This window comes from Mytilus galloprovincialis, chromosome 10, assembly GCF_965363235.1.
Source record: "Mytilus galloprovincialis chromosome 10, xbMytGall1.hap1.1, whole genome shotgun sequence".
Taxonomy (NCBI): Eukaryota; Metazoa; Mollusca; class Bivalvia; order Mytilida; family Mytilidae; genus Mytilus; species Mytilus galloprovincialis.
Window position 1 is genome coordinate 55,500,508 of NC_134847.1, and position 27,446 is coordinate 55,527,953.

A 27,446-nucleotide genomic window follows, 5' to 3' on the forward strand; every position below is an offset into this window, starting at 1 on the left:
GTTATTGTTATTGTGAATTCTGAAATGCACAAAAAAAACACTATTTTTAGGCAGCAGCAAAACCATAGCTGGACAGGGACATGTATGCTTTCAGGTTTTGAGGCTTGTCCTTTTTAATATTTTAGGCCACGTTATACAGTTTTGTGATTTTGACTTTTGGGGAAATTTTTGTTGAGGTCCTTTACTCGTGTATTAACCATATTTTCCTTGTTACTTTGAATATTGTAAAACAAGTCAACACAAAATCAGTCACCATTTTATAAGTTGATGTTGGAATAAAAAAAAATTTAAGGATCACAAATATGAAGTCTTAACAAAACATTTGATATTTTTTTGTACCTTTGGTTATCTTCATTTGCTGAAGATTTTAGTTATAAATCTACATATTGAATTATAACTTGAATGTATGAGATTAACAATGCATAGAAATTGGAAGTCATAGATGATTTTCATCCTGTTTTATTGCATGATTGTTGAAGGTTTACACCACTGTCAGCACTTTTGTTTATATTGTGACAACCAGTTTTTATTGTTGGAGTAAGTTGATCATCTGCAAAAATGAAAATCTTAGTCAATTAAGATTGGTGTCTAGCTCACTGGCACAAGTGGAGTTTGGACTCACAACCTCAGATCAAGATGGTCATATCTGATCTGCGACCTTATGGTTATGGCAGGCACCCTTGCAACCTGACATTTTTTATACTTAAGTGTACCTGTAAGATATTAAAACCAAGAATCAAGTCAGTTAACAGATATTCAATAACAGTCAACCAACTTGTGATGGCAACCGTAAAATTTACGAAGGGATGATTTTAACTTCACCATCTCAAACTCTTGGATTAATAGCTTCTTTAGAATTCTTGTGAGCAGCAACCCTCTAATTCGATAAATCATGATAGAAAATACAAGCCCAGGAATATTGTATCAATTGGAAAGCTGAAATCATCTCTTTTGATGGAAAGTTTTCAACCGACTCTCATTGTCAATTTCTTTATACAAACATAAGGCAGACTATTCACCATTGACCAAATGATGATTGAAACAACTTTTAAAAAGACCTTCTAACTTACTAGACTTATATTAGTTTTGCTCATTATTGATGGCTGTACAGGCCATGGCAATATGTTATTCAAGAGAAAGAAAGGAGAATGGTAGTCTGATATATTCTTTTAAAATCAATAAAAACAACAAAAAAACTAGATTTTATAAACAGTAACCTAAGAAAACAACTGAATTTCAGGATCCTGGTTTTTAATGAGGTGGAGGGGATGGATAAAGAGAGTAGAAAAAGTTATCAAAAGTACCAGGATTATAATTTAGTACGCCAGACACTCGTTTCGTCTACATAAGACTTATCAGTGACGCTCAGATCAAGATATTTTTAAAGCCAAACAAGTACAAAGTTGAAGAGCATAGGATCCAAAATTCCAAAAAAGTTGTGCCAAATACTGCTAAGGTAATCTATGCCTGGGATAAGAAAATCCTTAGTTTTACGAAAAATTCAAAGTTTTGTAAACAGGAAATTTACAAAAATGACCACATTATTGATATTCATGTCAACACCGAACATACTGGACTGGTGATACCCTCGGGGACAAAACGTCCACCAGCAGTGGAATCGACCCAGTGGTGTGAATAGTTATAGTAAATAGGAGGGGGCAGGAAGATTTTGAAAATAAATAACTCAGCCTTGATAATCACAAAAATAAATGATTTGTTCTGTGGTAGTTTGAAAATAAATTACCTGACTTGCAATGCAATGCAATGCAAAGTATGAGATGGTACCAGATTCTTCATAAACTCATCTTTTTTCCCCAAAAAAAATCAGGAAACCTTACCCCACATTTATTTTAACAGGGCCGTAACTACATGTAGGAAATTTCAAAACCAAACGCTTGTCTCCATTTCAAATTACGTTCACAGCCTTGCAAGAAGAAAGTTCTGTTTTCCCTCAGACTTTTAATAAATAGCCCTGATTTTTCGGGATCAATGTTTCTTATTTATTTGTCTTCCGTTCATTGATTGCCCTTCTGTATTCTGTTAGTGTTGCATTCCTTTTGTAATCTAGTAATTTTGTTATGAACTTGATCATGAGTTTAAAACTAGAGGCTCTAACTCACCTTGGTCTATGTGAATATTAAACAAAGGAAGCAGATGGATTCATGACAAAATTGTGTTTTGGTGATGGTGATGTGTTTGTGCATCTTACTTTACTGAAAATTCTTGCTGCTTACAATTATCTCTATTTATAATGAACTTGGCCCAGTAGTTTCAGTGGAAAATGTTACAAATTTTATGAAAATTGTTAAAAATTGACTATAAAGGACAATAACTCCTTAGGGGGTCAATTGACCATTTCTGTCATTTGACTTATTTGTAAATCTTACTTTGCTGAACATTATTGCTGTTTACAGTTTACAGTTTATCTTTATCTATAATAATATTCAAGATAATGACCAAAAACGGCAAAATTTCCTTAAAATTACCAATTCAGGGACAGCAACCCAACAAAGGATTGTCCGATTCATCTGAAAATTTCAGAGCAGATAGATTTTGACCTGATAAACAATTTTACCCCCATGTCAGATTTACTCTAAATGCTTTGGTTTTTGAGTTATAAGCCAAAAACTGCATTTTACCCCTATGTTCTATTTTTAGCCATGGCGGCCATCTTGGTTGAATGGCCTTGTCAACGGACACATTTTTTAATCTAAATACCCAAAAGATGATTGTGACCAAGTTTGGATTAATTTGACCCAGTAGTTTCAGAGGAGAAGATTTTTGTAAAAGATTACTAAGATTTACGAAAAATGGTTAAAAAATGACTATAAAGGGCAATAACTCCTAAACGGGTCAACTGACTATTTCGGTCATGTTGACTTATTTGTAAATCTTACTTTGCTGAACATTATTGCTGTTTACAGTTTATCTCTTTCTATTATAATATTCAAGATAATAACCAAAAACAGTAAAATTTCCTTAAAATTACCAATTCAGGGGCAGAAACCCAACAATGGGTTGTCCGATTCATCTGAAAATTTCAGGGCAGATAGATCTTGATCTGATAAACAATTTTACCCCCAGATCAGATTTGCTCTAAATGCTTTGATATTTATAAGCCAAAATATACATTTTATCCCTATGATCTATTTTTATACGACCGCAAAAATTGAAAATTTTTTGGTCATATATTGGTATGACGTTGGCGTCGTCGTCTTTGTCCGAATACTTTGAGTTTTCGCACTCTAACTTTAGTAAAAGTGAATAGAAATCTATGAAATTTTAACACAAGGTTTATGACCACAAAAGGAAGGTTGGGATTGGTTTTGGGAATTTTGGTCCCAAAATTTTAGGAATTAGGGGCCAAAAAGGGCCCAAATAAGCATTTTCTTGGTTTTTGCACTATAACTTTAGTTTAAGTAAATAGAAATCTATGAAATTTTGACACAAGGTTTATGACCACAAAAGGAAGGTTGGGATTGATTTTGGGAGTTTTGGTTCCAACAGTTTAGGAATTAGGGGCCAAAAAAGGGCCCAAATAAGCATTATTCTTGGTTTTTGCACCATAACTTTAGTATAAGTTAATAGAAATCAATGAAATTTAAACACAAGGTTTATGACCTCAAAAGGAAGGTTTGGATTGATTTTGGGAGTTGAGGTCCCAACAGTTTATGAATAAGGGGCCAAAAAGGGGCCCAAATAAGCATTTTCTTGGTTTTTGCACCATAACTTAAGAATAAGTAAATAGAAATCTATGAAATTTAAACACAAGGTTTATTACCATAAAAGGAAGGTTCTGATTGATTTTGGGAGTTTTGGTCCCAACAGTTTAGGAATAAGGGGCCCAAAGGGTCCAATATTAAACTTTGTTCGATTTCATCAAAAATTGAATAATTGGGGTTATTTGATATGCTGAATCTAAAAATGTACTTAGATTTTTTATTATTGGCCCAGTTTTCAAGTTGGTCCAAATCGGGGTCCAAATTAAACTTTGTTTGATTTCATCAAAAATTGATTAATTGGGGTTCTGTTATATGCCAAACCTAACTGTATGTAGATTCTTAATTTTTGGTCCTGTTTTCAAATTGGTCTACATTAAAGTCCGAAGGGTCCAAAATTAAACTAAGTTTGATTTTAACAAAAATTGAATTCTTGGGGTTCTTTGATATACTGAATCTAAACATGTACTTAGATTTTTGATTATGAGCCCAGTTTTAAAGTTGGTCCAAATCAGGATCCAAAATTATTATATGAAGTATTGTGCAATAGCAAGACATTTTCAATTGCACAGTATTTTGCAATAGCAAGTAATCTTCAATTAGCAAGTATTTTCAATTGCGCAGTATTGTGCAATAGCAAGAAATATCTAATTGCACAATATTGTGCAATAGCAAGAAATTTTCGAAAATTGGAGTTATCTTTCTTTGTCCAGAATAGTAGTTGAATCAACTTAAATCATTGTTTTATACAATATACAATGTATATTCACTTTTACTACCAACTGATAAATTAAAACAATCTTTACCAAGTTCAGTGATAACAAGCACCTTTTTTACATTTTAATATTTTATGATGTATTTGAATGAGTAGTTATTGTTGAAAACTTCATTAGAAATTTGAATTGAGATCAGTTTTGGAATAAGAGAAAGGGGGATGTGAAAAAAAAATTGGGGGGAGGGGGGGGGGTTAAATTTTTCTCTTTCAGATTTCATAAATAAAAAAAAAATTCTTCAAACATTTATTTGAGAGGATTAATATTCAACAGCATAGTGTATTGCTCAAAGGCAAAACAAAAATTTTAAGTTCATTAGACCACATTTATTCTGTGTCAGAAACCTATGCTGTGTCAACTATTTAATCACAATCAAAATTTAGAGCTGAATCCAGCTTGAATGTTGTGTCCATACTTGCCCCAACCGTTCAGGGTTCAACCTCTGCGGTCGTTTAAAGCTGTGCCCTGCGGAGCATCTGGTTAGCCATGGTGACCATCTTGGTTGGTTTGACAGTTCACCGGACACAACTTTTTTTAAACTAGATACCCCAATGATGATTTTGGCCAAGTTTGGTTAAATTTGGCCCAGTAGTTTCAGAGGAGAAGATTTTTGTAAAAGTTAACGACGACGGACGACAACGACGGGTGACGACGGACGACAGACGCCGGACGCCAAGTGATGAGAAAAGCTCACTTGGACCTTCGGGCCAGGTGAGTTTAAAAAAACGGCAGCTACAGACTTTACTATGTGAATTCCAGTTTTGCTGTATCATGCACATTGGTCTTTTGATGTTGTCCCAAGAAACTTCAGTTTTACACTGAATTTATACATTTTGCTTTAATTGAGACCATAATAAATATTGTCAAAAAATTATTAAAACAAAACTTCATTTTCAGATTATGAAAGGGTCTTCGGTACACCCAGAAAGCATGATTTTGCATCATTTGTTATATTGCTTCTTGGGCCTTCAGTGGCTCCAAGACCCTTCAAAAAAAAATTGCCTCACTCTGCTCGGCGTAGTATGTTTGCCAATACATTTAAAAGTGCCTAGTTATAACAAATATTTAATACTATGTATGTATGCAATACATGTATATGCAGTTGGGAATTTAAAAGATTCATTTCTGCAGAGGGGGTGGTTAATCTAATTAAATGGTACATAATGACTTGACTATACTATATGTATTATTTATAATAAACAAATCATTTAAAAATTGTATATTTTCGAATATCAAAAAAATAGTTGTGAAAATGAATAATCAATCCCTTGCTTTAATGAAAATGAAAAATTTTGCTTCAATAGTGCAGAAAATGAATAATCTGTCCTCTTAGTTTACAAAAATCCTCCTGCCCCCCTCCCCCCCCCCCCCCCCCAGAATATCAAATGGTCATCCCCTTATAAGGAATGTACAGATAATCCAACTTAGGAACCTGTAATTCAGTGGTTGTTTGTTTATGTGTTACATATTTGTTTTTCAATCATTTTTTGTACATAAATTAGGCTGTTAGTTTTCTCCTTTGGAATGTTTTACTTTGTCTTTTCGGGGCCTTTTATATAGCTGACTTTGAGGTATGGGCTTTGCTCATTGTTGCCATACTATGCCGATCCGCCACAGGATCTACTCATGGAGCATTTAATAGATGATATTTCAGAACCCTTCAAGTTGTGCTGTGTTACAAAACCTCTTAGATTAGTTATATCATTGGTGTACTGACAATAAAATGACTATTAATTCATGTAAGAGTAATGTTGTCCATTTCAGACCGACCTCATTTAAACGATCAAGTCACGTCTTTAAGTGTGGGGATATGTGTGTACTGCTACTAGCAGTGAATATGCTTATCTAGGCCTTGTTTTAAATGAGTTTCTAGACTAGTATTACTGCAAAAGCAGTTGCTAGGTCAGCAAACAGAGCTCTAGGTCTGGTTATAGCTAAGTGTAAAGCTATTGGTGGCATGTCATATGACGTCTATAAAAAACTATTTGATGCACTTGTAAGTCCTATTGTTGAATATGGTGCCGCGATTTGGGGATGCAAGAATTTCTCATTTATAAATGCGATTCAAATGAGAGCGTGTAGGTTCTTCCTTGGTGTTGGTAAATTTACACCTAATCCAGCTATTATGGGAGACATGGGGTGGATTCCAATTTACCATACTCAATGGAAAGTAATTGCAAGACACTGGCACAGATTAGTAAATATGGAGCCAGATCGTATTAATAGGAAAATATTCATATGGGCAGATGAGGTCAGTCTGAAACACAGAATTGTGAAAAATTGGAATTTCACTGTTAAAAAACATTTCACGGAACTTGAATTGGTTGACTTTTGTAATACATCACTAATATTAATAAAAATATGTTTATTGATACAGTCATGTCAAGAATGTTTGATATTTATATTGAAGAATGGAAAAGTATTGTTAGTTCATCCTCTTCCAGACGGGGAAATGGGCGTAATAAGTTGGGAGCCTATAATATTTTTAAGCAGGAGTATGTTGTAGAAAACTACTGCAAACTGTTAATGCCTTTTTGTGAAAGAAGCGCCTTTGCAAAATTTAGATGTGGGGTGGCTCCTATTAGACTGGAAACTGGGAGGTATGCAAATTTGCCGCTGGAAAAGAGATGTTGTTTTAATTGTTTTAATACTGTCGAAGATGAATATCATGTTATTTTACATTGTCCTGTTTATAATGATCTTAGACAAGTTCTTTTTACTGAGTCTCTTAAAATTGATGAACATTTTAATAGTTTTACTGATTGTCAGAAAATGGTATTTTTATTTTCGAATCAAGATATTATAAGATTATGTGCCAAAACCTGTAATTTACGACTCCGAGAAGTTTTATATTGTAAACAAGGATTTGTATAGTAAGTCTTACTATACAAATCCTTGTTGTAAATAATAATTAAATACTTTTGTGGTATAATTTTACCATTCAGGTTTAATATTTATTATGTACATATTCTTTTAAGTGATTATCGTCTCTCATAAATCTGTACAGATTGGCTTATGTATACAAAATGTATCTTTTATAAATGTATTGTGTAATTTTATACATAAGGTGAGACGTAAATAAAATATTGAATTGAATTGAATTGCGATATTTTATAGGACGAAAAAGTATGATGTTTCTCCATATAGAAATTCTTTGGATAATGAAAACACATATCTTTCGAGCAGAAAACGAAAATTTAATTTACATGATTGCATAAGCAGTCCGACTGTGGCTGATATCGAAACAGATATATAATTACTTAGATCTGTCAAATCAAGGTATAACGTTGATTTTCCTTCAATAAATTTTGTTTAATTGCGAATTTAAGCATGAATTAAGAATTGGAATCCTAATCAGGAACATTCAGGCGCGGATCCAGAGGCGGGGTTCCGGGGGTTGGAACCCCCCTTTTTTTGGACGATCAATGCATTTGAATGGGGACATGTAATTGGACCCCCCCCCCCCTTTTTAAAATGGCTGGATCCGCCCCTGACATTTATATGACTTAGATATACTGTTAATTAAACTACCTTTTCAAAAAAAATATGAATCCGTCAATTTTCTTTAAAATGATATGAATTTTATTTACTATTCATATTTGCCTTTATTTCTAAATGTTTTCAGCAGACAAATAACCTCAGAAAATAACATTTTTAAAAGTTCCAAACGCGGACCTCGGAGAAACCACCACGATCGCTTCGTTGCCAACAGTGCTCGCTGAGGTAACGTTCGCCCACGATGACGAGTAAGAGGTCATTACGCAAGTCAATCGAACAAAATGACGTCACCCACATTACTGCGATGACTACATTGCCGGATTCACAGTTGGTCAATTCATTGGAAAAAAATAGGGGTGTTGCCCGATATGAAGTTGGCATGTTATATAAATAAATGATCACACAGGCTCCAATTCTTTTGATCAGAAATAGATTAAATAGTTATAAAGAAACCAATGCAAAGATCAACCATTTTTCATTGTTTTAAAATTTATTTCCGAAAATAAATTGTAAACACCCCTACAAAATAATTAACTTCCGGTGTTCATTTTTTCGTCACACAAAAACAGAAACATGATGGAGCATCGGAACAAGAGTTTGGAAAAACAAGAAACAGAAGAAGAATGTGTGGGTGACGATGAAGAAGAACCGGAGGTGGTCATACGTACAGCCATTCACTACCTGAGAGAATTCGTGACAGCAAAAGGCCACAGCCTTAGCAATGTCACAAGCCTACCGAACACTCAACTTGCAGCATACCTCAAAGAGTTCTATACGTCTGTTAAGAATCGTGACGATGTTCCAGAATCTATTTCCCTCAAATATATTAGAGCAGGTTTACAAAGATACTTTGCAAAGAAATCAAACATTGACATCCTCCGAGATAAATCATTTGATCATGCAAATGCAGTTTTTGATATAACAATTAGACAGACACCCAGGAGGTGTCACCGACTTCTTATTGATTCAGATGACCTGAAACACATTTATCTAGGTCCTGCTATGAACACAGATCAACCTGACACGCTACAGAACAAGGTTTTCTTTGACATAAACCTGTATATATGCAACAGGGGGAAAGACTTCTTGCGAGTAATGTCCAAAATTGATTTTGATGTGTCAACAGATACTGATGGACGAAAATATGTATGGCTAAAATATCACCCTAAATTTAGCTTCAAAGAATTAGTTGGAGGGTTATCAGACAACGAACCAGTCATGCAAGGTTCACAGGTCGGAGAGAAAATGTATGAAAGACCAGGTACAAACAACATTATGTCATGTATGTTTTTAAGTTAATGTTATGAAAGGCAATAGTTGTAATAGACAACTTTCGAGTTCAATGCATTTCCATCAAAAACTCTTGTTTTTAATGAACATCATTCGTGCGTTTAGGGGCATTGTCACTTCCGTTCCAATGATGAGCGATTGATTGGAAAACTATAATGCTATATTGCACAAAATAATTTGGCAAATTAAATTCTCATAATTGACACTCAGCACTGCTGTCATTAGGGGGTTGCGATTAAGTACTCACAAAACAAAATTTATTTCTAGTTTATTCTGCACAATGATGATCACTAAGACGCTTGATGAACGCAGGGATCTCCATGGCCTGTTTAACGATGGCGCTCCGCCATCGTTCAAATGTCTTGCGCCATCGTCAAACGACTCGCGCCATCATTAAATTGTCTTGCGCCATCGTTAAATTGTCTTCCGCCATCGTTCAAAACTTATTGTTTTTTGTAGCCCGACGCCATTTTTTTTATCAATTATAATCAAATGCATGTAATTGCATAACCCTTAGGCTTTTTATGTTATAATCCAATACAGTTCTAACGCCTGAGGGATATCCGGATTAAGATCGCTAATCACTTGTACCTGAGCTTGTACAGGTAGATCATCAAACCAGACAGGAGAATACTATCTGAGGATAGACGATCCATTTGTCGAATTAATCAAAGTTTCAGCAAATGATTATGATAATTTAGATTAAATAAATAAATTAATAATCCAGTTACAAAGAAAACAGTTTAACAAGTCGAACACGTGCTTTATTTTGACTTACGCAATCAGCATCCCCCTTTTTTAAGAAGTACAAAATAAGACGCAAAGCAGTAAATACTATTTCATCGCAAATAACTCGAGTACTGCTGTAATGATAATTTAGAATTACTTTAAAAGTTTAAAAGTAAAAACTTAAATATTTCCTGAAAAGAATTATCGTATCAGAATTCCGAATTCATTTCGTATATTACAATCAAATTGATACATCTGCGTTTCCGGTTTCTATTCCGACACGAAAGATGCATGTTGCACAGCATCAATTTGCCAGATAAAGTCATTAAAAACCTTTTCATTTGTCAACGTTTGTTTTACAAATCTCTTTAACCTTTTACATAACCCGTACGAATCGTTTTGTTGTTGCTGCAAATCAGCCATACCGGTAATGGGTTCTGAATTTGTCCGTGTCCATGAAAAATAAGCTCCACATCAAATGATTTTTAACCCCCATAACAATTACCAAAAATACAAGAAATCTACATGGGGACTTCATGACAGCTTTTGGTCATTCTCGACTAAGGGGGAACCATGAAAACTTGGCATTTGAATGGTTAAAAACGGCAATAAATGAAAATATTGATACTTCTAATTCTATAATGAAAATTCAAATAAATATAATTTAAATAAGCAATGAATTAGCATGTTCCCCATTCCTTGTATGGATGGGTAAAATACTTCTGATCGCGCTACACCGTACAGCGTAGACACGGTTTGTAATGGTGAACATTCCTCCATCGTTCAATTTTCATCCATGGAGATCTCTGGAACGGTAAGAGTGCAGGGGGATACAGGTGATCCCCTCTATCTGGTAAATAAGGTCATAAAGGCATGCATAATTGAAGAGTTTTTCCCAGTGACAGATGAACTCGAAGTGGTCTATTGTAGTGTAACTAGAGTCACTTGATTTACTAGGTAAAATATAATGGTATAACCAAGGATCCGGAAATTTTTATACCTAATTTCGGTCATTTTCATACAACTTAAAAGTTGATGCCCCTTTTCAAAAAATGATTGTCAAAATCACATTACTGCATGAGACTCATTATGAGTATGCTCATACTCGATCGTCATGTTCGTAGCATCAACAAACTTGTTTCACTGTTGCATCGCATTTACTTTATGATTTGTCCTACCATTTTCCAAAAATCGTTTAAGAGCAATTAAGGGAAGGCAACAGTTTATAAATAAAATGATTTTAATGACTCAAAACGATAATATTCTCAGTTATTGCTTACGTTTCCTTTGATTCTGAAGTCAAAATTCAAACCGGATGTACTGCGACAATACTAAAACGAACAATTCCGGACTCATTTCCGGGATTAGTTTTGTTTATCCAAATCACAGGAAATCATCGGCTTTTTAATATTTTACCTTTAATAGTGTAAGAATATTAATTAAAATAGTTGCACTAGCTTTATTTAGGATGAAATTATTTTATATTTACAATTAATTGTCTAAATCTGTGGAAGAGAATTTCAAACATGCGTATTACATAGTAAACAAAGCACGTGTGTTAGAAGTAAAAAAATATTTTTTTCTTCGTAAATTAAACCAAGTTTTAATTTAATTTTAAATCATAATTGACAATTGTCTGACCTGTTGAGTAATTAAATAATGAAGCCAGTTGGTATGGAATTTTTATTTCTTTATAATAATAGTTTGGAGCTTGTGATTAATTGCCAGGTGTGAATTAAAAACACAGGTAAAGAGATTAGCAATCATTAGCCAATAGCTCCCCGAGGCATTAATATAGTTATTAGGAGGGCCCTCAGGATTATAACACTTTAATGAAGTGGCAGTTTAATTACAGGAAGTCGATAACAAAACAAAAATATGTTCAAAATGGCGATTTTGAAAGTCGATCTCAACGAAATGACCGAAATTATTACGGTTGAAAAATAAAATTTGACCTAAATCCCAATTAAAAGTTTAGGACATAATAGTTTCAGTTTAGGACATGACTGGCAAATATGACCGTTTCCGGACCCTTGGGTATAACATATAGTTGCTCAATGGCGATGATACAGACCTGCCAACTATCCCAATTTTGGCAGTATTGTCCCGATTTTCATGCCTCGGCCTGAATTCTGATATCAGGATTGTAAAACAAATCATAATCCTGAATTTTACAAAATATACCAGAAAAAATTAATGGTTACTGATTTTGAAGTTTTTTTTATTACTGTGTATAAACCTGTTAGAGCACCTTCGAACACAAAGAAAGAAAACTCAAATTGTATCCATTTTCTCATTAATCAATCAGGGATATAACTCTATAGGGTTATTACTTTTAATATCTTGCATGTGTTATTACAGGTTATTAGACTAACTCAAAATCTGTCTTTATCTGTCTATCTTTAAGACAGTTAGGTTATGGTCTTTTGCGTCATGGTACTACGATCTAGATTAGAAGGTCTATCATGCTAATGATTCTAAAAAAAATATCTGTGTTTACAACTTACTACATTTGAGGCTTTAAATTTTTTTTTATTTGTCAACCAAAAGCTCTGTTTCCATAAATTTATCATGGTCCTAGAAAATTAGGCAAAAATTTGTCAATTTATTGTTCAACCTTGATTTCATGTTAGTTTTGGTAAACTTGTTTTATTGTTTAACAGAACTAGGCCTCCTCATTTATAAGATTGATTAAGTGTTAAATGAATATTATGGGTCTTCAAGGAACTTTGTTGTAATGTTAATATTTAAATTTCTTTACATAAAAAAACAAAACAAATCAGCATGAAAAACAATGAAAGGCTGCAGACTTTGCACAGGCACATACATAGCATGGCAGGGTTAAGTATATTTGTGAGCCTAATCTGGGACAGTGGTGTAAAAGTACATTTGTACAAGACAAGAAAAAACTGTTGTATTAAAAGTTGACTCATTAGATCGACCACAGCTAAAAATCAATTAACAAAGAGTCTAAACAGTTACTGATCTAAGATGACTTGCAGTTACTAAAAGCTAGTTCAAAGCCAATATAGCATTAACGTAAAAATCAATACACATCCTAAAGTCTATAATCATATAATATCATAACACAGTACATGTATACTTTGACCTAGATATATAATAGTTACCTATTTCGTTGCTGTAAATATACATGTACCTTATTCAGAATTTATTATTTTTCAGGTGATCATAGGTGTCCTGTTGCATCCTTTCAGAAGTATGTTTCCCATCTACACCCAATGACTGAAATGTTCTGGCAGAGACCCAAGCGTTCCTTTGTAGCATCAGATTTGGTCTGGTATGACAATACACCACTTGGAAATAGTACCCTTAGTAAAATTATGACCAGGATGTGTTCCATGGCAGGTTTAACAGAAAACTATACAAATCATGCAATCAAAAGCACTTACATCCCACTCATTGAGAAGATGTGTAAGGACGCCCTGAAAAGGTCTACTCTACTTGACCTCAGTCTCAGAAGAATAAGTTCTCCGTTGACCAGATCCAAAGGTTCAGAAGATGCATGTATGACAGATGTGTCATCTGTTTGTTCAGATGTTAAAGACGAGGAGGAGAATCCAAATTCTGGTAAAAAAATAGACTATTGAACTACTCTCTAGTATTTGAAAACTAGTCAAAAGAAGTCAAAGTACTATATACATATGTATTATTATTTCTTGAGATAAATGGAGCTCATAGGTTAATGCAAATTTTTTATTTGCTAAAAAATCTGCAAATGTCACATCGTGGGGTGTCATTTTTATGCCCCACCTACGATAGTAGAGGGGCATTATGTTTTCTTGTCTGTGCCTCCGTTCGTTTGTCCGTCTGTGCGTCCGTCCGTTCGCTTCAGGTTAAAGTTTTTGGTCAAGGTAGTTTTTGAAGAAGTTGAAGTCTAATCAACTTGAAACTTAGTACACATGTTCCCTATGATATGATCTTTCAAATTAAAGTTTTGACCCCAATTTCACGGTCCACTGAACATAGACAATGATAGTGCGAGTGGGGCATCCGTGTACTTGAGACACATTCTTGTTTGTGAAATATGTTTTGTTTGTGTTTGAAACTCTGCATGCTTTCAGCATAGTATTAGGAAGTCCCTTTAGGACTATAATGATTTGAATCATATTGACTAGTAAATTCTAGTCTTTAACTATATATAGACATACAACATGTACAATGACTTGAGGAACAACTAAAGAATATAGTGATCTGGATTATAAAAGTTTCAGGATAGATCAATTGTAAATACACAATTAAAGAAATGAAATTGAGAATGCAATTGGGGAATATGAGACAACAACCCTACCATAGAGCAGACAAAATATATGCATTATCTAAGTACTATTTTTTTATCATATTTTGTTGATTCATTTTGATAAAATGAATATTATAGTCTTTTTTATATTATTGCACTAGTCACCTTTTTTGGATTGAAAGTTAATATGATAAAAAGTTTATTTATGTTATTCTACATTTAAATTTTTATTACATTTATGTTAGGATTGAGGCAGGCAAAAATGAAAGTATTGGAAACAGTACATGGGTTAGAGGTGAAAGACATTCGCACATTTGTAGACTGGTTAAAGACATTCCGTGTAGAATTAGATGGAGGAGGTTTGTTTATATATATGATAAAGACATTCAGGGCATACGATACAGTTTTGATCCTGTATTTACATTTTGTTAAAAATTTCCATATAGACTATTATTTACCTGATTAAATTATATATGTAATAAAAAATATAACTTCATGTGCTAATTTTTTAGTAAAATGCATACCTGCCAACTTTTGAAAATGGCCATGGGGGTTTTTGTGCGCGGCACCATTTTTGAGGGTAGAATTTTTCGCAGCATTTTTTCGTGTGATGATTTGGCTCCTAAAAGTGTCTGACATACTTCTTTTTTGGGGGTTATAGTTGAAGATGCTATTATAACCTATCTTTTTTTAAATTGTTTGATTGTTGTATTCTTTTTGTTGAGATAAACACCAGTCAGATGACTTTATGTTTGTCTGATACATTGTCAAGAAATAAAAAAAAAAGTAATAATTTTATAATTTAATAACAAAAAAACCAACAATATATGAGGGTCTGGAAATGGGGGGGGGGGGGTGTCTGTTGTTCTATAAACATTTAATTTTCACCCCTTTTTTCTCTAATCTTCAAAAAATTAACCTCTTTTTTTTCTAATCTTCAAAAAATTTGACCACGTATTTCTCCAATTTTCATTTTTTTTTGCCCGTTATTCCCTTATCTTCATTTTTTAAGGGCATTATATTCTTTAATCATTTAACCCCATCCAAACCCTCATATATTATATAGATCAATACCACAAGCAGTACTAGAATGTTTGGAGACATCATTAAGGCCACCGTGGTCAACTTTAAAGTCTCTGTTGCAAACTTTACAAAAGGCATGTGACAATCCTAACGTTGATTTAGACAACCAGCCCCTGTACTTGACATCATTCTCCCATTTCTCTAAGTATTTGCACGAAGCAACACGCTTTTTTTTCTTAGGCGGTGACAGAACTATTTTGCAAGTTATAACTCGCCCATCATGATTCCAATTTTTATAAATTTAACACCCAAGTTAAAAAAAAACAACTCAAAATTTCGATTCTTTGATTGTTTACTATGCCGACATTAATCAACTGGTGAATGCGTGATCACTAAATTTTGATTGGATGAAATTTGTCAGACACGATTTGTCTCCCTTGGGAAAACTTTCAAAAGTTCAAAATCGGGAACAAAAATATTTTTCGTGTAAATTTTACTAAAATCGTGTTTTTTGGCTATTTTCACGATCACGATCGTGTAATCGGGACAGAGGGTCAAAATCGTGTAGTACACGCCTAAATCGTGAAAGTTGGCAGGTATGAAAATGAGGTCGAAATTTTGTATATTTGCTCAAAATTCGGATTTGTGGACGTAATTTCCCTTTCAAAAGAAAGACATAACTTTTTTGTTTTAAAAGATAAACACAAATTGTTTTTGTTAAATAATTTGTAATTTCTGTATTTTACAAGTTTCCTAAAAATTCCTACATTTTTTATTCAGAAATAACACACATTTATCAAATGTTCATGAATATAGGAAAAAAAATCATTTTTTGCTGTATATTTATCAAATTAAAAACATTTGCACTATTTACGTTTTCATGAAAATTGGCACACATAATCTTCTCGCGTAACCAAACCAAATGGCATTTTAAAAAAGAGGGGTCCATGAACTCGTTTTCAAGTTAGATACAATGTAAGTTTGAATGATAAAAATCAGTCGTAAACTGAAGTCATAGTTTGACGTTGCGAAAATAACCATTTACGTTAGCAACGTCATTACCTCCCCTGTAACTGTATCGTATGTCCTTAAAGTCATATACCATGTATACTGAGAATTCTGATTTATTATAGATGATTTTTTAAATTTGTGTACATGTATATAGATTGGTAAAAGTGCTGTTGATATTATTTGCATACACTGGAAAAGTATTCTCATGTATTACACAACTTCTATATTATGAAACAAATTTTACTCAATTTCATAAAGACACAACTTGCATGTTTATTAAGTCTTGTAATTAATTCACATTCATACAATTATAGCAGATATAGTAAATAGCACAAAAACAAAGTCAAAAGTGTTCTATTATCCGTTCTCTAACTTAATTTTGCTTCAACCAAATTTTATAAAGTTTACCACAAGACACAGATCAAATTTAAACTTTTTTAAAATCTATTATAGCATCACATCTGTAACAAAATCTGTACCCCAGAAAAATTAGGAAATCTTTTCAGTCTTATATATACATTTACATTTACACTTGAAATGTAGAAAGTTTTGTTTTGTGATTTTTTTTTTTGTAAGATAAAAATGAATTACATTGGTTGAATACATTTATTTTCAGGTTTGGTTGTAATGTGTAGTCCAGTAGATCAGTCCCGTCAAACAAGTATGGATTCCCGCCAAGGAAGTTTTGACGACCCAAGATCACGACAAAATAGCATGGATGATTTCAACAGAAGCATTGATTCACCATCCAGGAATGACAATCGTTTGCCTAATGGCAACCAGCTCCTAGGATCATCGAGTCCAATCCAACCAAAACGAGGAGTATCACCTTCACCCCTTATTAAACCTACGATAAGCTTGACAAAAGCAGACAGCATTGAAAAATCAGACAAGGAATTTAGTGTTTCAGTCAGACAGTTTGACTTTGATACGTCTTCGGGAACACATTGTGCATCTATGGAAAATTTGAAAATGACGGTGCCTTCCCAAGATACAGTTTTAATGACTGGGATACCAGAAAGTGTACAAGTACTGGTTCACAACAGAGATGGATCCCCTATGATATCAGAACCAGTCCAGTCTAGATTATTTTATTCCAGCAATGATATGGATATTGCTGTTGTGTCAGCTTTGCTAGGAGAGAGGAATAGCCTCAAAAATAACATTCCGAACACAGGCGCAGAGAAATCAGACTACTATTCAAAGTTACTAGACAAATTTAAACCTATGAAAAAAAGGAGTCTGTCGGATCTGGTTGCAGGGACCAAAATAGACGGTGATGATGATCCTGCAAAGAAAAAGTTTGCCTCCACTGAAGGACTGGAACCCATTCATGCATCAATGGCAACTCAATCGCAGCCTGTATCAAAGCCTGTAACAATTAATACTCAGTTACTACCTGTGATGGTCTCACAACCGTCGCAGCTACTACCAAGACACCTTCTACCATCCAAGGCTATAAACGCTCAGCCTGTACCCCTGATGATCTCACATCATCATCCATTAATGGCAAATACCCAACCAATGCCATTAATGACAACTGAACCGGTTTCAGTACATACACATAATATGTTATCAAAAGCGCCAGCTTTTCAAAACTTCATCCAAAACAAAAGTTTGTACAAAAGAGAGGACAATCCTGCATATTTTCCAGTTCGCCCAGGACTGATGAAAATGAAGATGGATCCAAAACCAAAATGAAAACTTTCCAAAATCATTTGTTGGAAGTCTATTTTGGCAGCTTTGCTGGTATTTCATTTTTAGGAGTCCCAGACAGATGCAAGTTTTTGCTAAGAAAGGATTCATGGGACGAGATCATTTCATTTGGGAAATGATGGCAATGTTCAGTGTTTTTAAGAGATGTGGTTATTGTTTTTTTTCTGTGTTGTAGTACACAGAAGGACTAATTTGCTTTCCATTATGTGGTATGTGATGATAAAAGCTGTTTTATAACCGGAAAAGACAGTTACAGACTATTGTATGGTATGCATACAGTGTCACAGAGACAGAAGAGGAAGGTTTATCAGTGAATGGACTTTTGGTGTAGTTTATCAGTGAACAAATTTACTGTGTAAAATTTGAGGATGTTTTAATGTGATTGTGATAAAGAAGAGGTGATAACTTCAAATTATTTTAAAGTAATGTTGTAGTTAAATGTAGTTTTAGTGTCTACCATTTGTTTTAGATGACAGAGAGTGCAATTATAATTTAAATGAAGGGTTTATTATAAACTGCTAATTTTGAATGAAAGTTTTATTATAAATCACTAATTTTAAAAGAAGGGTTTATTTTAAGGAGGAAGTAATATATATACATGTTTGTATATTAAACTTTTTGTTTCCTTGCTTTTGTTACCAGATTCTATTTTTGATGCTTATTTTATGTTATGTTTTTTGTTGTATAGTGTATTTCCTTTTGATATTTTTGTATTTAAGTATAAAACATTTTTAAATATTGTCCATTGTTAAGCATATATGCATTTTTAGCAATTTTTTGTATTTGTGCTTAATATTCATCTTTTATGATATCGATTACCATTGTTTACCTCAAACTGTCCTAAAGTAGTCTGCTTTTTTAAGCCTAACTATAAATTGGGTATTTTGAAGAGTTGAAATTATGTTCAATGCTTTGTACCATTACTTCTTTTTTCTGGCAGATGAAATGACTATAGCTGATATTAAGAGTTAAGAGTAAGGCATAAATAATTTAATAACAGTACTCTAGTTGAAGAGTTGACACATCAATTAGGAAGTTTACTGGAGACACTGAGAATATTTCTATTCTGAGGCATGACAAAAATTTAAGAATTAAACATGTTAAAAGCTTGAAAAATGTGTGAAATATTATAATATTAAATTCCATGAAGATTTTGTTGTACATTGTATTAAGATCCTACAAATGAAATTTACAAGATTATTGTCATTTCGTAACTAGTCAAATTCCAATTCTGATAATATCTTTTTAAACTGCATATTTGAGGTATGTGTCCTTTTATATTTGATTATATTGTATTAATCAAACAATTAATTTCAAGTCAGTATTTCTGAATACTTCTAATGCTGAGTTCACACGTAATTGGAATTCTATTTGCATTAGCTAATTCGAATAAGTTTAATTCGCATTTGAAACGAATTACTTCCTAACGTCAATTCTAATTCTAATTGCAATGCGCGTCAAATTTGCTTTACTGTCCATATTCGTATTCACAAAAGCGTATTTCTAAAGCGAATTGGATAATTCGAATTAAAACAGAAGAGTGTGTGAACGCAATTAGCGAATTCGATTCGAATTCAATTCAAATTAAATGTCCATGTGAACGAGGCATTATTTATGATATGTCAGTTTTGGATTTGACAGTAAATATATATATGGCATGTATGGTATCCCATGAAAAAAAAAGATAAAAAATACACTAGGATAATGATTTATAATGTTTTGAATAAAAAGGTGAATTTGTATATGAAATATTATTTTATATATCTGCATTTTTATGCCAAATCAAATTATTCAGGTACACCTATTGTACCTGTTCATAGTGTGAGAGTTCTTCAAATATATGGATGATATTGTAACCTTTGCATTAGAAGATTATCTATTCAAAGGAAAGTTATTCTTATTAAATAAGAACATGAAAATTGATATTTATTGAATGTATGTGGGCTCCCCTTATAATTCTATAAAAATTTTTTTCTATATATTTATTACAACTAGTTTAGATAAAATTTGTAATAACAATATTAATAGTAGAGGGGCATATTATTTTTTTTGGTCTGTGGAACACTTTGTTTGTTAGTTTGTCTGTCTGTTCCACTTCAGATTCAAGTTTTTGATTAATTTTTAGTTCAATCAACTTGAAACTTAGTACAATGTACACATGTTCCTTATAATATGATCTTTCTAATGTTAATGCCAAATTAGAGTTTTTATCCTAATTTCAAAGTCGAATGAAAATAAGATTCTAAGTGCGAGTGGGGCATCCGTATACTATGGACACATTCTTGTTCTTATGCTTTATAAAGAATCACATATTTTGTACTTTTCATCTTCCTGTATTTGATCTTATTTCTTCGCAAACATGAAATTTCCTTGATTTTTGATGTAAGAGTGCTCGAAACAATAAATGCCTTGATTAAAAAAAGTTAATTTTACTATTGATGTTCTCAACTCTTCAATCAATTAGATTTTTTAAATTGATCATTAACATGATTATAAAACTCCTGGTGGTTAAAATTCTTGACCAAGAATTAAATTGTATCTTCTAACTACATACACATTTGAAAATACTTATTCAAGCAGACAAGGATTTCTGTTCATATGGCTTTATTGATAAACAAGGAAAATCAATATGTTTATGAACTTTGCAAAAATTGGAAAAAGATCGAAAATTTGTAAATTTAACCTGTTGGAATATTAAAAAAACAATATTGGTATGGTGTATGTTATTTTAAACCTTGGTTCTTGCAACTTAATTCAGAATGATAAAATACTCATTGTTAATATAACAAGTGGTCAATAATTATCATCTTGCTCCATTGAAATTTTGCTTTCATTTTTTTTTAAATTTCTATATATTAAAGGCAATTTAAGATGCAAGACATGTTTATATGAATTGGGTTTCATAGGTGGATTCAGGACAAAAAGTTCTGGATGTGCCACTGGGTTTTATTTTGTTAGTAATTATTTTCTGATAATTCATTGCTTGTAATGAGGTCTAAGACATTAAGTTTACTATGCAAATTATATTGTAAAGAAATCCAGGGAAATACTGAATTTATATTATAAGTATGAAAGGAGCATCAATATTTATTCATTTATCAGGGTAAATAAGGTCAGCCCTTAACTAAAAAAATGTTGGTTTCTGGAAAATCACTAATGTTTACTTTCAATAAAAAATATCTCTGTATTAGAAAGTAAGTAATAACATTAATTGTGCAGATCAAGTTTTATTGTTGGATTCATAGAGAAGATGGCATCAATTCTAAATCCACAAGATTTTTTTTTCTATTTTATGTCTAGCATTGTTTTGATATGCTGTTAGTATACGGTACCCTCTGTATTTCAATGAATTTTTATGCCCCACCTACGATAGTAGGGGGGGCATTATGTTTTCTGGTCTGTGCGTCCGTTCGTCTGTTCGTCCGTTCGTCCGTCCGTCTGTCCCTCTTCAGGTTAAAGTTTTTGGTCAAGGTAGTTTTTGATGAAGTTGAAGTCCAATCGACTTCAAACTTGGTACACATGTTCCCTATGATATGATCTTTTTAATTTTAATGCCAAATTAGAGTTTTTACCCCAATGTCACGGTCCACTGAACATGGAAAATGATAGTGCGAGTGGGGCATTCGTGTACTGGGGACACATTCTTGTTAATATTTATATAGTAGGGCATGTTGTAAAATTACAATGAAAGGATATGCAGTTTGTTGAATTTATAATTGTTTTGCATTTTAATTTAATTTTGAATAAACTGGTTTATTTTGTTTTGATGTTGTACACAAATTTTATAGATTTATCATTATTGTTCTAATGTCATTGACTTTTTTATGTATGGTATAACATTACCTAGCATTCCTTCATGTTTATAATTATCATATGTATGTGTAATTTGTTGTGCTAAGATATTTAAGCAAATTTGTAATCAATTTTTAACTTGCATTTTCAATTTGATGGATTGGTGATTTGAGATTGAGTTTTTTGACAGATAATCAATGTAGTTATTAAAGTGAAATTAAAGAATTTAATTTACGATATGATAGAATTTAATGTAAACAGTAATATATATTGTATTTTTTAATTGACAATGGCTTATATAAGTTGTCTACCTTGTACTGAAGTTTATTTGTTTTACCCTTGTTATCAAAATACAGAAAAATTGTTACGTATAAATTTATTAATTTGGATGTTGCAAATTGTTGACAGAGTGTGTATTTTAATATCAAAGATGTATTGTAAATTCAGAAAATTATGGCGATGTTTTTATAAATGTGAAAAATGTGACAGAAAGCAACAGGTTTGCAATAATATAAACTTAAATCAATAATGTAAGTAGTTATACCTTCATAAATTTGTTTGAAATTGATTAAATTAAATTTCACATTTTTGTCAGACGTCAACTACTTGCATTAGTTAAAGCTCACTTAAATTTCTGATTTTACAGTATATATTTTAGTCGACAGTATTAACTTTTCTTGTTAGAGGCCTAATAATCTTGTAAGACCTATATAAGTCTTATAGGTCTGTTTATGTAATGGGACTTAACTCTATTTATAGGCAGAACAAGACCTTCGATTGGAATGTTTTATTATGCATTTGTTATAGAATTTATTCGGTTTTTAATATTCAATTTTATTGTTATATTTTCCTGATTGTTAAGATTTGACAAGTATATTTTACTTTACCATTCAACAAGAGGATCATATTCACAAAATTTGAAGGTTTTCCACAGTTAGATTATGCGCTGTTAGAAATTTAAAAATTACTGGAATCAATTTTTGGGAATCCTTTGAATGTTATCTATGAATTTCCTGAATCTTAAGATTATAAGACCTACATTTTCTAAATGATAAATTTCAAAGATTGACAGTAAATTTGATTATGATTTATTGTTACCTGCATAAAATACTTGGCTCTCAGATAAATACTGATAGTTATATATTGCATTGATTTGTTCTAATCTTTTTTTTTTTAAATGACTCATTAGCAATTTTATCTTCTCATAGATATTTCGTAGGAAGTACTTCCAATTAATTAATGATGTAAAGGAATTCTTGATAAATCAGGAAAATATAACATAAATGTAGCAATCCATGATACCGGTGAAATCATAAACAGTGAATTGATATACAGGAAATGTTATTATTTGTATATTTATACACATAATGTTATTTTTATAATGTTTGAAGAAGATATACCTTCACTTTCTAATATACAGAAGTTAGGCACAAATTATTATATTCATGATTAACTCTTTTAGAATTAATTGGAGTAGCTATATTATATTTTGTTATTTGCTTTGTGATTTTTATTTCTCACCACTGATTTTTTTTTTTTAATGAATGCAACTGCAAAGTATATGTACTCCTTGTTTAATAGTAGAGTTTTATTTACAAAATTATTAAATTCTTAAAATGTCAAAAAAATATTAATGCAAATTAATATTGTAGTATTTAGTATAAAATAAAATCAGTACAAATTTCTATTTCTTGGAATTAAGTACGATTGAAATTCCACCTTATCAATATCACTTTTGGCCTGTGATGACAAATATTTACAGTAAGCAATTTATTTTCTCAATCTAGCAACAAATCCAGATTGGTGTATGGTTTTATGTTGTCATAATCTGATATTGAAATTAAAAAGGTTTAATGCTAGTAATTTATGCATAGATATTTGAAAATTAAAGTGCAGAAACAGCTTTAACAGAATGTTAAAATATTTTATCAAGTTAACGTAAGCTTGGGGTGAGTCATTTTGAAACAAAATGGCTGTGCAGCTTTGAAGGATTTAATTATGTCCCAAAAAAACAATGTTGTTTATATACATGATATATATATTTATGAAAACAATTTTACTGTTTTCCCCCATGTAATTCACTCAGATTATAAAGATGATTAATAAAAAAGTACCTTTTTGTAATATTCCCTTTTGTAGTAATGTTCAAATGACCGATTGTAAATGTGTTATCACAAGCTTGAAACTTACAGTAGCCGCACTTTAATGTAAATTATAACAACCCTTTATATGTTTTGCTGTATGTTACTGGAAAGCTAAAGACGCTTAAAGCAACAAACACAATCTCAACAATTTGACTTTGTTTTAATTTTAAGCAATAACACAGTTATCCTAAAAGTGGATAAGTTTTAGACTAGATTGATCAAACATTTTATAATTGAAATTTTTCCTTCGAATTAAATAACAATCAATATATCTTGCAATTTTATGATACTGAAATTTTTTGAGAAATGTGATGCACTTTTGAAAAAAAACATTGTTCTTATGAACTTGTGATAAAACCACTCTTAAACAATTACCAGGTTTTCATTTTGGGGATTTTATGGTTGAAAAATGTCATTAGGTTCTTTAAGTTAATATTTCAAGAAAATTTGAAGCAATGTTAACTTGTAGCTTTTTTTTTTACATATTAATTTTCTTTGTCTATATAACAATTATACCTCACCACTTAAAAACTTGCTAAAAAGCAAAGTCTTTGAGAAGTGCTATCTTTGTCTCATTTTCTCTAGATAACAAAAGTAAACTTTATCTTTGAGGTTCAGTACATTTTTGATTTGATTTATACTGCCTTTGAATATTGTGTATTCAGATTGTAGTATTATATTAATTTGAATAAATTGTTAACTTTTGAAAGAATGTATATAAAAACAGTGCCTAAATAGTTGATTTTCCTTTCAGTTTGTGAAGCATTTTCAGGACTATTCTTATAGTAATTTTCAGGTACATATCCTGGTCCCAAAATAATGTCACTTGCTTTTATATTGGTAAACATTTATTCAGGAAACATCAGATATACACTTTTGACACAGTTTCCATGCAAAAATTAGTAGAGCAATCAGTAAAATTGTATCAAATAGAATATTTAGTAAATATTTCCTAACTCTTTGCAGATGTACATCTGCAATGTCTGCATTTCAATAGATATTTATTTTGTAAATCAAAAACAATCATTGCAGACAGAAATGGATTTTCTTGCTTTCACAACAACTTTGAATGCTTCAAAAATTAAAGGTTTCCATGGCCAAGTGATCTGTAGTTCATCAAGTTTTCACCAGCCTGTCAACAATGGGATGTACTGTAAATTCAGAACATATTGCGAGGTTTTTATTATTGCGAAAAATGCGACTGAGTTGTAAACGGAATAATTTAAACTTGCATTTTGAAATATTTTATATGAATTAAATTGGATTTTTCTCAAAATCTTTAAAATTAAAATCGCATTTAAGTCTGAAATGACAAAATTGCAATAATAAATGCATGCAATAATTTCTGAATTCACAGCAGTTTAATCCTGTACGTTCAGTGGTATTTTTTTCCTGCTGAAGGTCTGTGTTTTTTTCAGGTACTCTGCCATCCTCCACCAATAAAAGTTGGCTGGAACATTATAACTGAGTGCTGAAAGGGTTGTTAAATGCCAACAACCACACAATATGAAGTAGATATAACTAGATCGGAAAGCTCTAATTTTTTTGTTCAATCTGTTCTTAATATTTACTTTAGTTTTGAATATTATTTGCAGTTACAGTGAAATATATGATACTTTTTGTTCTTATTTCATACCAAATGTTAAGGAGATACCCTATGTGTAATCTAAACCAAATGTTAAGGAGATACCCTATGTGTAATCTAACATACCAAATATTAAGGAGATACCCTATGTGTAATCTAAAACTACAAGTTTAAGAAAGACGGGACAACATTTTTACAAATTTGAAAAAAAGAGAGTAGCCAACAATGATCATTATTAAAGACTGAGCAACACAAACCCCATCAAAAACTGTAGGTTTTAACTTGTATAAACTTACAAGGGTGTGCATGTTGTATTACAGAAGATTTTTTGGGGCTTTTAGATCTCTTTCTTTTGCATTCCATGATGCTTTTTATTATTTTTCTTCAAATATTACTATAGTGATAGATATATATTTTCCAGGCAAATTATGCACTTCTAAGTAAATGATTTACATATTTAGTGAATACTTTGTACACTGTGTTGTTATTTTCATATTTTTCTATCCAAGAAATCCTACATTGTCAAAATTGTTATCAATAAAGCTATGCCTTCAATCATTTTTTTTTTATTGATTCGTTATAATGCACGTGACATTTAAATATTTGCCTTCAATCGATATAAGAAGATGTGGTATGAGTGCCCATGAGACAACTCCTCATCCAAGTCACAATTTGTAAAAGTAAACCATTAAAGGTCAAACATGCTTAACTCTGTCATATTATTTATGTGAATGTCCCAAGTCTGGAGTCTGTAGTTCAGTGGATGTTGTTGGTTGATGAATTTCATATTTTGTTTGGAAAATAGTTTTTTTATAAGTCAGATGTCTCATTAGAATTCTTTCATTTTTTAGCTCACCTGTCCCGAAGGGACAAGTGAGCTTATGCCATCACTTGGCATCCGTCGTCGTAAACTATTTCAAGAATCTTCTCCTCTGAAACTACTGGGCCAAATACTTTCAAACTTTAACTGAATGTTCCTTAGGGTATCTTATTTATAAATTGTATCCGAAGTTTTGATCTATCAACAAACATGGTCGCCATTGCTAAAAATAGAACATAGGGGTCAAATGCAGTTTTTGGCTTATAACTCAAAAACCAAAGCATTTAGAGCAAATCTGACATGGGATAATATTGTTTATCAGGTCAAGATCTATCTGCCCTGAAATTTTCAGATGAATCAGACAACCTGTTGTTGGGTTGCTGCCCCTGAATTGGTAATTTTAAGGAAATTTTGCTGTTTTTGGTTATTATCTTGAATATTGTTATAGATAGAGATAAACTGTAGACAGGAATAATGTTCAGCAAAGTAGGATTTACAAATAAGTCAACATGACGGAAATGGTCAGTTGACCCCTTTAGGAGTTATTGCCCTTTATAGTCAATTTTTAACCATTTTTCGTAAATCTTAGTAATCTTTTACAAAAATCTTCTCCTCTGAAACTACTGGGCCAAATACTTCCAAACTTTAACTGAATGTTCCTTAGGGTATCTAGTTTGTAAATTGTATCCGAAGTTATGATCTATCAACAAACATGGTCGCCATTGCTAAAAATAGAACATAGGGGTCAAATGCAGTTTTTGGCTTATAACTCAAAAACCAAAGCATTTAGAGCAAATCTGACGATGGGTAATATTGTTTATCAGGTCAAGATCTATCTGCCCTGAAATTTTCAGATGAATCGGACAACCTGTTGTTGGGTTGCTGCCCCTGAATTGATAATTTTAAGGAAATTTTGCTGTTTTTGTTTATTATCTTGAATATAATTATAGATAGAAATAAACTGTAAACAGCAATAATGTTCAGCAAAGTAAGATCTTCAATTAAGTCAATTTGACCAAAATTGTCAATTGACCCCTTAAGGAGTTATTGCCCTTTAAAGACTTTTTTCACAATTTGTTCATCATGTT

At 32.0% G+C, this 27,446-nt stretch overlaps 1 protein-coding gene across 1 annotated transcript; it reads left to right on the top strand.

Annotated features, from left to right (window-relative positions):
• Window positions 1-8,516: 8,516 nt before the first annotated feature.
• On the top strand, window positions 8,517-25,608 carry LOC143047886 (uncharacterized). Its single transcript, XM_076221210.1, has 4 exons — window positions 8,517-9,251; window positions 13,193-13,597; window positions 14,513-14,626; window positions 16,918-25,608. The coding sequence occupies exons 1-4, from the start codon at window positions 8,564-8,566 to the stop codon at window positions 18,000-18,002; spliced, it is 2,292 nt and encodes a 763-aa protein (XP_076077325.1). The 5' UTR covers window positions 8,517-8,563; the 3' UTR covers window positions 18,003-25,608.
• Window positions 25,609-27,446: the final 1,838 nt, after the last annotated feature.